The sequence below is a fragment of the Desmodus rotundus genome, chromosome 3 (assembly GCF_022682495.2).
Source record: "Desmodus rotundus isolate HL8 chromosome 3, HLdesRot8A.1, whole genome shotgun sequence".
NCBI classification, from domain to species: Eukaryota; Metazoa; Chordata; class Mammalia; order Chiroptera; family Phyllostomidae; genus Desmodus; species Desmodus rotundus.
Window position 1 is genome coordinate 30,049,249 of NC_071389.1, and position 11,935 is coordinate 30,061,183.

The 11,935-nt window shown below is 48.2% G+C and overlaps 1 protein-coding gene across 1 annotated transcript; it reads left to right on the plus strand.

Moving 5' to 3' along the window:
* Positions 1-458: 458 nt before the first annotated feature.
* On the plus strand, positions 459-11,238 carry AKR1A1 (aldo-keto reductase family 1 member A1). Its single transcript, XM_024571229.4, has 10 exons — positions 459-755; positions 3,457-3,528; positions 6,430-6,519; positions 8,287-8,406; positions 8,572-8,723; positions 9,251-9,446; positions 9,743-9,942; positions 10,194-10,266; positions 10,397-10,483; positions 11,082-11,238. The coding sequence occupies exons 3-10, from the start codon at positions 6,436-6,438 to the stop codon at positions 11,145-11,147; spliced, it is 978 nt and encodes a 325-aa protein (XP_024426997.2). The 5' UTR covers positions 459-755; positions 3,457-3,528; positions 6,430-6,435; the 3' UTR covers positions 11,148-11,238.
* Positions 11,239-11,935: the final 697 nt, after the last annotated feature.

An 11,935-nucleotide genomic window follows, 5' to 3' on the forward strand; every position in this document is an offset into this window, starting at 1 on the left:
TGGCGCATATATGTGTGGCCAGGGTCCATGGTCCAGACAGAAGCCATGAACTTTTTATCTCTTGGAGTCCATAGACCCAAGGTCTTCCGTTTTATGGTCAACCTTTGTGTTGCGGCTACTCTCTGGGCCTCACTTTGCCTGGCCAAATAAGCGAGCCAGCTTAGGTATATTCTGAACCCCGCCAACCCTACTGTAGTGGGGGAGGGAGTGAGAGTTCGATTACTGAATTAGGAGGGAGAACAGACACCAGAATAAGGGGGCTTTTGAGATTCGACTCTCCTTCCTCTGGCAGCAGCAGTTCAACTGGCCTAGAGCGGAGTCGCTGCGGCGCGCAGTGCAATGTGGCCCAGCAAAGGCGCCGCTCGGTTCGGACCCACGTGCCAGGCGAGTCAAGTTTCCCTGGGCCCGCGCACTCTCCAAACCTGCGCCGTCCATTGAGTCTAAGCTCCGACCAATCCGACCTTCAGCACCCAGAGGAAAAGATGGTGAAGATCCCTAGCTCTGGCGGCCGCCCCCAACCTCCCCCTTGGGCCAGAGGCCGGGTCCACCACTGAGAGAGAGGCCGAAGGCCCGGCCCTCGCCCCACCCCTGGGAGGGGCTTTTGCCAAACTTAAGCCAGATTCCTGCGTCCGCCAGCAGGCCGACTTCCCTCGCAGCCCACCAATCCCGGAAGCTGAAGCAGAGTGCGTTGTCCGCAGGGCTCAGAATTGAGGCGAGATTATACCACCTTTTTCACTCTCAGTGCTCGCGCGGAGGTGAGTTTCTCCTGCTGCCGCCCCACCTTTCTTGTTGGCGTTGATCCTTCCTTCAAGAGGTTGCCGCCCCCGGGATAGAGTGGAGAGTGCAGGTTCTGGAGGGGGGCCAGGCTTTGTTTCATGTTTGAACTCTTCGCTGTGTGATCTTGAATAAGTGCTCAGTTTCTCTGGACCTCTGTTTCCACTGCGGTGAAATGAGTTCCTACATCAGAAGTGTAGGGAGAATTAAGTGACATAAAGCTTTTAAAGAGCCGGGCATATATTAGATGCTCGATAAGTTTTCGTTGCCATCGTCCATTTTGTTTGCTCACCAACATGGTTTTTTTCCAGATCAGGCCTTTCTGAGGAATTGTAGAGATGCTTCTCAAACGTGGCAGGAGGGGATGGAGTTTGCTTACTTAGGCACCTGCCTTGGCTTTGGGCTTGCTTTTCTGTTGGTGAGACTAGAATCTGACCATTCATCGTAAGGGACTTTTCTTAACTCCTCCCTTCCGCCTGATACTCCGGTCTGCAGGACCTCCCTTAGAAGAGTCTTCGTGGTTCTAATTGGGCCTGTTATTTTTCCCAAGGTCTCAGTTTGCTTGTTTTTTTGTTTTTGTCTTTTTCCTTTTAGGGGGGTGGGGTACAGGAGTAATCTCAGTATCATTCTGTCTGGAGCCACTGGGATTTGGGGGGGGGAAAGATAATAAAGTTGTTTGATATTTTCCAGGGATGATTCTTTCCCGATTGCTCAAGAAGTAAAGAAAGAAAGCAGTAGCTTTCTCAAATGCCTCTCCAGCTGTCAAGACCAACCCCCATTGCCTCTGTGTGTGTGTGTTTAGTGTGTGTTTGTTAACGTGTATGTGGCAGGCAGTCTAGAAGTGGGGCATTCAGACAGATGATAGGCTGACTTGAAGGAGTACCCGGATTTGTGGGGGGAAATTTAAATAACAGACAACTGCAGCTGTGTGCATAAGCTATAAGTGCATGGGAGGAGCCAGAAGCTTAAAGTGCTAGTTGAAGGATGAGCAGCAGGTAGCCAGGTAAGAGTGGGACGTCGGAAAGTGTGCAGAGGCCTGGAATCAATTAAGTGGTGACTGACTCTGCAAAGTCTAAAACATGGAGTCTGAAATGAGGAAAAATGAAAAATGTAGGATCCAGGTTATGAAGGGTATACTAAGGAGTCTGGTCTTTGTCCTGGATAGGAGAGAACTGCTGGAAGAGTTTGAACCTGGGAACCACATGGTTAAATTTAATTAATAGATTGTAGTGAGAGGGGCCACCCTGGAAGTAGAGAGATGCCTGGTACTTTATTTTTAGAGAGAAGGGAATAGAAGGAGAAAGACAGGGAGAGAAACATCCCCCAGTTGCCTCTTGTACATGCTCTGACCAGGGACCAAACCTTCAGCCCAGGCATGTGCCCTGACCAGGGACCAAACCTGCAGCCTTTTGCTTTGCAGGACAGTGCCCAACCGAGCCACACCTGTTAGGGCGGTACCTTTCTTTATATTTACAAGTATTAATAGGATTTTTCACCCAACCAAAGACCAAATCTTGGTAACCATCACATATATAAGGTGGCTTTTTATGTTGGCTTCTTAGGAGTACAGAAGATATATCGTATATTGCCATGTATAATGTGCACTTTTTGCTCAATTTTTAAAAATTATATCTTTTCATTACCATTTAGTTCCCTTATACCTGCCTCCCCCCAGCAATCACCACCCTATTGTCCATGTCCATGAGTCCTTTTTCTTTTTGCTCAATCCTTCCACTACCAAACCCCTGCCCAAATTTTTGAGGGAAAAATAAGGATGTGCATTATACATGGGTGGTACTAAATCCATATGCATATAAGTGTTTTTAATTCTTTTACTTATGCTTATGCCTTAAAAGTGTGATTCTAGAAAGCAATAACTATCTATGCAAAATAATACCCTGGAATACAATAATTGGTTTTGTTTCTAAATATAAGTAAATAATTGAATTAAAAAATTAAGATGAAAGATTTTTTTTCCTGAAAGTTTGGGCCAAAAACACAGGTGTGTGTTATACACGGAAGCACATTATACACGGCAAAATATGGTACTCCCCTCTCCATCACCTGTAAAAACCATAATATGATATGGTATGAAAAACCATGATAGTCAGAAATGCCTTAAATGGGCTGAAATACTTTATTTAGATGGCTTTTTAAAGTTGGGCCCTGAAGGGTGTGGCTCAGTGGATTGAGTACTGGCCTGAGAACCAAAAGGTTGCTGGTCTGATTCCCTGACAGGGCACACACCTGGGTTGGCAGCCAGGTCCCCAGTTGGGGGCTCCCACTGATGTTTCTCTGACATCGATGTTTCTCTCCCTCTCTTTTTCCCTCCCTTCCCCTCTCCCTAAAAATAAATAAAACCTAAAATAATAATAATAATAATAAAGAACCAATGGATTATACTGTGGACATACTGTCAAGTGTAGTTTTGGATATGCTGAGTTTCAGATACCTATAGAACACACCTACGGAGATATATAGAGGGAGTTGAATATAGAGAGCTGGCTTGAGAAGAGTCAGCGCTTAAAGTTGATAACCGAAGACATTATCAGCTTGACTAGAGAGTGAAAAGAGAATTGGGGATAGAACCCTGAGGGACGCCAATGAGAGGCAGAGGAAAGGCCCGTGCAGTTAGGGAACACTCATACAATTACTGCTTCCTCTTTTTCCCTTGTTTTGTAGTTCCCTGCATCCAGCCAGCAACTATAGAGCCCTCCACTGAGAAGGGAAGACTGAACCGCATTGAGAAAGAAGGTAGGTGCCAACTTGGGAATAATAAAACCTGACTCTTCATGCTACCCTCTTCCCCCTCTTCCCATACACACCCAGTTTCTCTTATATCTAGAACCTCTGCCACCGAGAGGTCCAGTGAGGCAGTTCCTGACAAGCTCCAAGCCTATTAATGCAGGGCTAGGCTGCAAAGCTGTTGTCTCAGGCAGAAGATGAGGAAGTCAAGAACTGGCAGAGAATGACTTTCTGTCCTAGGGGAAAACATCAGTCTTATGCCGGGACCCCTCCATTTCCTCCTTTAGAGCTCTTATTCTTTGCAGATCTTTGTTAGGTCTTCCTACCTCCATGATTCCTCCCCCGAGCAAGCCTCAGCCCTTCTGGTTTTCAGTTTCACCAACAAAAGAAAGGGAGAAGCAAGCATCAGGTTTCTTCTTTCTTTTCACCTTAGGCATGGTTTTTGTTCAAGCTCTCAGCCTAGGTGTGATTTCAGAGCCCTCCTCTGTGCTGGGAAATCTAGGAGAGGCTAACAGGTTACTTGTTTGGGGATCAAGTCCAGCACACCAGCCACAGACCCTGGTGGTAGCAGACAGGCTAGTTCTTCCTGTGAAGTCCAGACATGCTTGCCTGATCCCTGGGAAGTCTGGTAACAAGGAATGTTGCTCTCAGCAATCTTTGTGCTTTGCTTCCCAGATGGAACATTTTTGTTTCAGCAGAAAGGAGCAGTCACCATAACTGGTTATGCTAGACTATAAAATTCTTCCTGAGTCAGAAGTATTAAGAAAGACAATTTTGGTGTGTAGGTTGTACATACAACTTGCTCTATTACCTGTTCTACCATAATATTCTTAAAAATTAAAAAAAAAAAGATTTTACTATTTATTCTTAGAGAGAGGGGAAGGGAGAGAGAAAGAGAGCAAGAGAAACATGGATAGGTTGCCTCTCACAAGTGCACAGACCTGGGACAAGACCTGGGACCAGACCTTCAACCCAGGCATGCACCCTGACAGGGAATCTAACCAGCAACTTTTCACTTTGCGGGCCGATGCCCAACCAACTAAGCCACAACAGTCAAGGTTCTTTTTTTATTTTTATCTTTTAAGATTTTATTTATTGATTTTTAGAGAGAGAGGAAGGGAGAGAAAAAGAAAGGGAGAGGACCATTGATTGGTTGTCTCTCGGGGACCTGGCCTGCAACCCAGGCATATGCCCCAGCCCGGAATTGAGCTGGTGACCCTTTGGTTTGTGGGACGATGGCTGACCCACTGAGCCACACCAGTCAGGGCTACCATAATATTCTTGATGTCTTTTCAGAACTTGGAAACAAAAGTTATATTTATAAAGGTATTGCTGACAATGAAACCAATCCTGAGAGAGTAGTATTTATAGTACTGATGAGATCAAGGGAAAAGTTTCTACCTTATTGGCTCTTGGGGTCAGCATTCTGTATCCTTTCCCTCTCACTTGGATAACTCCTGTTCATTAAGACTTGACTCAGATACCAGATTCAGGAAGCCATCCTTGCCAGCTAATTCTTTCCCTGCAGCACTTGTGCAGATTTTGGTCACATCTCTTATGTGACCCTTATCCTCTGTCCTCCTCCTCCTCCTCCTCCCCCCTCAGCAGACTATAAGCTCCAGGAGGGCAGGGACTCTATGTGAGTATGTGAGTCTAGCACAAGGCCTGGAAAATGCATCATTGGCTGGCTGAATGAGCATTCTTGGGCCATTTGGAGACTCCTAATTTTCAGAGCTCTCCAAAGGGGGTTGTGACAATTACCCACCTGCTTTTGTTCCATTGGAAATTTTCTTACATCAGAATTTTATTGCTTTCTGCTGCAATGAAGCCTTGTGTCTAGTTCCCCTTCCAGGAAAGTCTTTTCCCCATGACTATAGGGAAAATCCAACTCATTCTTAAAAGCAAATGTCATTATTCCCTGGTTCTTGCCCTACAAAAGGCACTTGTTTTCTGTAGCAAATTATGCATGTGTCTACTGTCAGCACATGTATTTTATAGGTCTGTCTTTACCTGCCTTTTTCTATTAGCTCCTTGGATCCGTGGCTCTGATACTTCTTAGCTGTTGATTTGGGGCAAATCTTGACCTCTCTTAGCTGTTTTGTTTTGTTTTTTCCATCTAAAAGATGTTATACTTCCTACCCTGCCTGGTGTGGTTCAGTGGATTGAGCACCAGCCTGTGAACCGAAAGGTCGCCAGTTTGATTCCCCATCAGGCATCTGCCTGAGTTGCAGGCCAGGTCCCCAGCTGGGGGTGTGTGGGAGGCAACTGATCGATATTTCTCTCCCACTCTTCCTCCCTCCCTTCCTCTATCTCTAAAAATAAATAAATGAAATCTTTAAAAGATGGTGTACTTCCCTTATAAGAGCCCACTGAGGCCTACCAGCATGGTGTTCCTCTGGAATGAGCACAAGGAGTTCCTCTGTGAGAGGAACTCAGAATCTCTGTATGTAGTTCTGACTATCACCTGCGAATGTTTGTCTCAGCCTCAGAGAACTGACCCTTTCCTGAGACTGTTTGTCACCCAGTTTCACATTGACTCCTAATGGCCTTTGTTTGTCTTACACTGGCTTGATACTTTATGTAGTGAGGACTGAGTACTTGTGGGAAGCCACCCTGCCTTTGATTTTAGGTATTGGAGCTTTCTAACACAGACCTTTAGCCTGGTGGAAGGACAGGCAGCCAGGCTGGTGGTTGGTGTTTGTCCAGGAGCTACTGGCTGTGGTTGCTTCTGGGCACTCAGTCTCAGCTGCCTCTGCTCACAGGCGCATGCACGCAACCTCATGTTTGTTCTCTTGTCACCTCTGTGCCCCCTTTGCCATGCTTGTGTTACAGGATCCTTGTCTAGTGGGCAGCTGAAGCCCAAGCAGCAGCACTGATCCCCACACCATTCTCTTCCCATTTATGTTTCAGGAGGCAATGGCAGCTTCCTGTGTTGTCCTGCACACTGGGCAGAAGATGCCCCTGATTGGACTGGGCACCTGGAAGAGCAATTCTGGCGAAGTGAGGGGTTGGTGGGGGGCGGGGGGAGGAACAGACAACAAGAAGGGCTTCTTGCATCTTTGATAGGGAGAAAGCAGTATTTAGGAAATAGTCCCTGAGTTTTCCCTAGCAGCCCCGCCCCTGTAATCCACTTAAGGTGGGACGAGCTGGAGGGCAGTGGGAGAAACAAGGGAAGAAGGAGCTAACAAAGTGCCCTTGGCTTCCCCAACTGACACAGAGGAGGGTCAGCAGGGCCAAGGACGTAGAAAGGAACCCTTTCCCTAACTGGATCTGTACCGAGTGCTGTGCAGATGTGGGGCCCCTCTGTGCCTGGCCCTTTGCTGACCCCTAATAGTCACTTACCACCTTGTGCTGTGATCACGTCTCCTGCTCCATGCTGGGCTCCTTGAAGGCAGGGCCTCTCTCACTGGTTCTCATTCCAGAGGTAGGCACACAGTAGGTGTCAGGGATTGAAGAATAGCTAGGTTAAATATATAGACCAAGGGTTAGCAAACATTTTCTTAAAGAACCAGATGGTTAATAATTTAGATTTTGCTGGAAAGTTGCAAAATAGAGGTAATCATGTACTTGTGTAACCATTTAAAAATGTAAAAATCATTCTTAGCTCAAGGGCTGGAAAACACAAACTGTGGCTGCGAGCTGGAATTTAATGACCCCTCATGTACACTCTTCCAGCCTAGGGCATTGTGGGAATGGAGGCCTGTTTCCCTGGGGGTGATAGCAAGAGATTCAGCATCCACCTAAACTGGGGCATCTCCCCAGTGCTTCATCATTCTTCCTTGGACATTTGAGTCAGAGTTTAGAGAAATTTGGGGATTAAGTTTGGGAGGGACCCAGGCAGCGAGAACAGCCTCTGGGATTTTGGCTAGTGTTTGTGGTGTGGTTGGATGAAACACTGGAAGAAAGGGGGAAAGGTTGGACTGCCTTTTTCCCCTTTGATTTCCTTCCTACAGCTGCTTAGGACTCTGGAGCCGGAGTCTTTGTGCTCCAGGCAGGCACTGACATGGCCCAGGACTCTTGCAGGAGCTAGATGAAGGCAAGGGTGGAGCTCAGAGCCAGGGACAAGAAAGTGGGGAGGGGGGATAGAACATCAGGGGCGTAGGGCCAGGGGTGGGGGAATATGTCTGGATAGTACAAGTGGCACCTAGATGGGGATATTGAATGGCAAGCCTGGCACCTTCTGACGCCATGTTTCTAGTGGGGTTTTTAGATGATGTAAACTGACATGTCCTCCTACTTGGTACCTGCTTTTTTCTCTCCTGGCAGCTCTGGGCCCAGCTTCCATCTTACTTCTCTACCTTCCTAATTCCCCTCCACCAACCTCTTCTGCTTGCCTGATCCTCCAGACCTTGCTTGGTCTACATGGTTCCCTGAGGGTCTCTCTCTGAATGGCCTTGGCCTAGGAATTATTTCCCTGTGTATCGAGTTTCCCTAACAAGCTTCTCGGGGCTGGGAGCCGGTGTCCACGATGTGTATTTCTGTCTTCTGTCAACGTGTCCATCTTCTGAGCATGTAACTTCGTTAGTTTTTTGCTGGGCTCCGCTGACCCTTTGGGTAGGAAGGAACCTTGGGGGTTAGTGGGATGGGGACAAAGGGTTTGAGGCTTCTGGTCCCATAGACTAGAGCCATATTCCCTTGTCAAACGCCCACTGCATAGGTGACTGCAGTGGTATGTTCCTGCACCCCTCCCCATATTAGTGACGCTCAGAAGGGCAGTTTTTGGCGCAGACCAACAGATCTGCAACCCTCTGCTCTCTCACCTGGCAGGTAAAAGCAGCTATTAAGTATGCCCTGAGTGTAGGCTACCGCCACATTGACTGTGCTGCTATCTATGGCAATGAGGCTGAGATTGGGGAGGCCCTGAAGGAGAACGTGGGACCCGGCAAGGTAAGGACTGGGGCTGCAGGGGGATGGGGTGAGGGATCTAAGGGGCTGGGGCCTGGCTAGAGGGGTCTGGCATCAGTTCGCTTCTCATTCCTCTCCCAGAGGTGAGGGTGGGTGAGACTGGGTGCCCATGGCTCTTGTCATTATGGGCCCTGCCCCCTGCACCAGGCGGTGTCTCGGGAGGAGCTGTTTGTGACTTCCAAGCTATGGAACACTAAGCACCACCCCGAGGATGTGGAACCTGCCCTCCGGAAGACGCTGGCTGACCTCCAGCTGGAGTATTTGGACCTGTACCTGATACACTGGCCTTATGCCTTTGAGTGAGCTTCACCCTGGTGTTTATCCAGGGACTGGTGATTGGGGAGTCACGTCAGTAACTTATCCTAAGTCACAGTAGCAGAGCAGGATAGGGACACTCATCTGTGTGGCAAGCTAAAGAGCTTGGTTGTCGTGGGAATTCAGTCCTTTCTGCTAGGAGTTAAGCTACAGAAAAAGGAGTGCAGCTGCACATGGGATGTATCCTAGGGTATGCATGAGTGTTCCCTCCTGTTCCCTTTACTCATTCAGGAAAGGTACTAGCTTCTGCTGAAGTAGGCCCTGGGGTTGGAGTAAATAGTAAGTTCCAGCAGAGGGTGTGAGAGGAGCCTACAATCGGCTCTGTGCCCCGTGCCAGAATGTAGCTGCAAGAGTGTGCAACTCCTTGAGGAGGAAGGCATTAAGGAAGACTTCTCATTCCTGGCCCTTTGCCCTTGCTGGTTTGGAGTATGGGACATAGAGTCGCTGGGTGGGCAGGTAAGGCAAAAGCCTGGCATTTGTGCCCATACTTGGGGGGCTGTCTTTCACTCAGGCGGGGAGATGACCCTTTCCCTAAGAATGCTGATGGGACTATCCGCTATGACTTCACTGACTACAAGGAGACCTGGAAGGCTCTGGAGGCACTGGTGGCTAAGGGGTTGGTGCGGGCACTGGGCCTGTCCAACTTCAGCAGTCGGCAGATTGATGATCTGCTCAGTGTGGCCTCTGTGCGCCCAGCTGTCCTGCAGGTGAGCACAGCACTCCAAATCAGTTATTTTGGGGGGTATGTATGTGCAAAAGCCTGAATGAGCAGGCGGTTGGTCTACTTCATGGAGATGGCTAGCAAATTGTCAGAAATATTGGTGCAGGATTCCTCTACATAAAGAAAGGCATTGAAGTGTGGGATGAGAATGAAGTGGTCGGTGAAATCAGTGAGAAAAGCGGGTGGAAGGGAAGTTGGGGGGTGGTCAGGATGGCATGTCTGGGTGCAGCCAGGCAAGCTACATGTGGCTACTCCATGGTGATGGGTTGTTTCTTGGCTCAGGTGGAATGCCACCCGTATCTGGCTCAGAACAAGCTGATTACCCACTGTCAAGCATGTGGCCTGAAGGTGACAGCTTATAGCCCTCTGGGCTCCTCTGATCGGGCTTGGCGTAATCCTGATGAGCCTGTCCTGCTTGAGGAACCGGTGGTCCTGGCACTGGCTAAAAAGTATGGCCGGTCTCCAGCCCAGATCTTGCTCAGGTACAGGCAGTCTTGGGAGAAGAAGGTTGGGTCAGGGAAAGGGCTTCTGAGTTGGGAGGCAAGGGTTTAGGGCTTCTTATTTAAGTGCCTGGATGAGTCTGAGACTCTTGCCATGTGATCTTGGGGAGGCCACGCTGAAGCATGTTGCCCATTCCAGTGGGGCTCAGGGCCTCCAGGAGCTGCATGGAAGACCAAACAATGCTTATGAGTACTGACTCCTCTTCCTCATCTACCTCAATCCCCCACCTTAGGTGGCAGGTCCAGCGGGAAGTGATCTCCATCCCCAAGAGTATCACACCTTCTCGTATCCTTGAGAACATCCAGGTACTTGGTGACAGGGCCCACAGGGATACAGTCTGGCCTTGACCCTGCCTGGCTAAGAAGTCAGTGTTCTGGAATCCTGACTTCTGCTCACAAAGTTGGCCTTCCTGACCCCCTACTCTCCCATCCCCAGGTTTTTGATTTCACCTTTACCCCAGAAGAGATGAAGCAGCTAGATTCCCTGAACAAAAATTGGCGATACATCGTGCCCCAGCTTACGGTGAGCCCCTCAGAGTCAGTGAATGTTAGATTTGGAGCAGGATTCTGGCCCAAGTCTGGCCTCAGTCTTGCTAGTCAGAGAGAGGCAGAATGGTGGTGTTGGTGGGATTGCTGTCCTGGACACAATGGGCTCTTATTCAGCCGGGGGAAGTAGTGTGGCTCAGGGATAAGGCATATGTAGCCTGTGAGTCCTACTTTTCTGTATCTTGTAAGCTAGAACGTTATTTAACTTCTCCAAGCCTTAGCTTCCTATCTGTAAAGTGATTCCAGTTCATGACACAGAGAAAAATCTCAGTAAATGATACAAATGAGAGGAGCCTAGAAGGCATTCTCAGCCTTTTTATAGAGTTTGGGGTTGGGTGGAGGCCTGTTGCACAGAAGAAAATAGAGAGTTCCTTTCCAGCTGAGACTGCAACTTTATGTATCAGTCTGTGGGGTTGATGGGAATGCCATTGATACTCTGGCATTCCCTGAGGCTGGGCCCTGTCACTGCCATCTGGTATGCTGAACGCAAGTGAGGTTGAGGAAGTTTTGGGGAAAGATGTCTGGTGTCTTTGAAATATTAACTCCTAATGGGGTCTTATGTCTCTCTTTTCCAGTTGGATGGGAAGAGGGTCCCAAGAGACGCAGGGCACCCTTTGTACCCCTTTAATGACCCATACTGAAACCACAGCTTCCTTTTCCAGCTCTCCAGCTACCAGGTTCTGCCATCACCAGAAAGAGCGAGTTAATAAAGTCGTTGGAATATCTATACTACCTATTGTCTTATTTGTCTGGTCGGACCTGGGATGAAAACTGTTTCCCTAGGGGATGCTGGATACTACCTCCCTTGCGCCAGAACTCCTTTCTTGGTTCTAGAGGAACTGGGATGGAACTGAATTCCACGATTCTGAATTAGGTATATTAGGGGACTGGCGCCATCTACTGGCAGCTCTAAGCACTGCATGCTGCTGCCACACTACTACTACTTTTCTTACTGAGAATTCCAAAGATTGGTCACCTCAGTACTGATAATATAGCAATGAGAGTCCTTTGCACTGCTGGGCCTGAGTCTTGAGTTCCCACCCCATCCCCTATCCTGGTCAGTGCCCAGGCTTAGGAATATGGAGAGCCAAAAGATCTTAATAGCTTTCAATATCAGAAAAGGCGACAGGAGCTTTTTCTTTCAGACGCCACCCTGTGTGTGCATAGGCTACATGAAGGAGACAGAGTGAGCCTCAAAGCTTGTCACTCCATGCCTAAGGTTCTATCATAATACATAATAGTCCCATTAGAAGCCACTGAGATTTTAGGAGGGTTTTTTGAAAATCCCTCTAAATTCCAATCACATAAAACTTTAATTTTCCAATCAAACCACTATTCTTCACTGAACAAATATTTATTGTGTACTTACATGGGTTAGGCACAATACCAGACCCTGGGGGTGTAGCTGTAACCAAGGCACATGGGCCCT

Bases quoted from the DNA above. Each gene is read 5' to 3' on its own strand.
- AKR1A1 (XM_024571229.4), top strand. From the start codon at position 6,436: ATGGCAGCTTCCTGTGTTGTCCTGCACACTGGGCAGAAGATGCCCCTG. The intron at 6,520-8,286 runs GTGAGGGGTTGG...CTCACCTGGCAG, and splicing joins GGAAGAGCAATTCTGGCGAA to GTAAAAGCAGCTATTAAGTA. The intron at 10,267-10,396 runs GTACTTGGTGAC...TCCCATCCCCAG, and splicing joins GTATCCTTGAGAACATCCAG to GTTTTTGATTTCACCTTTAC.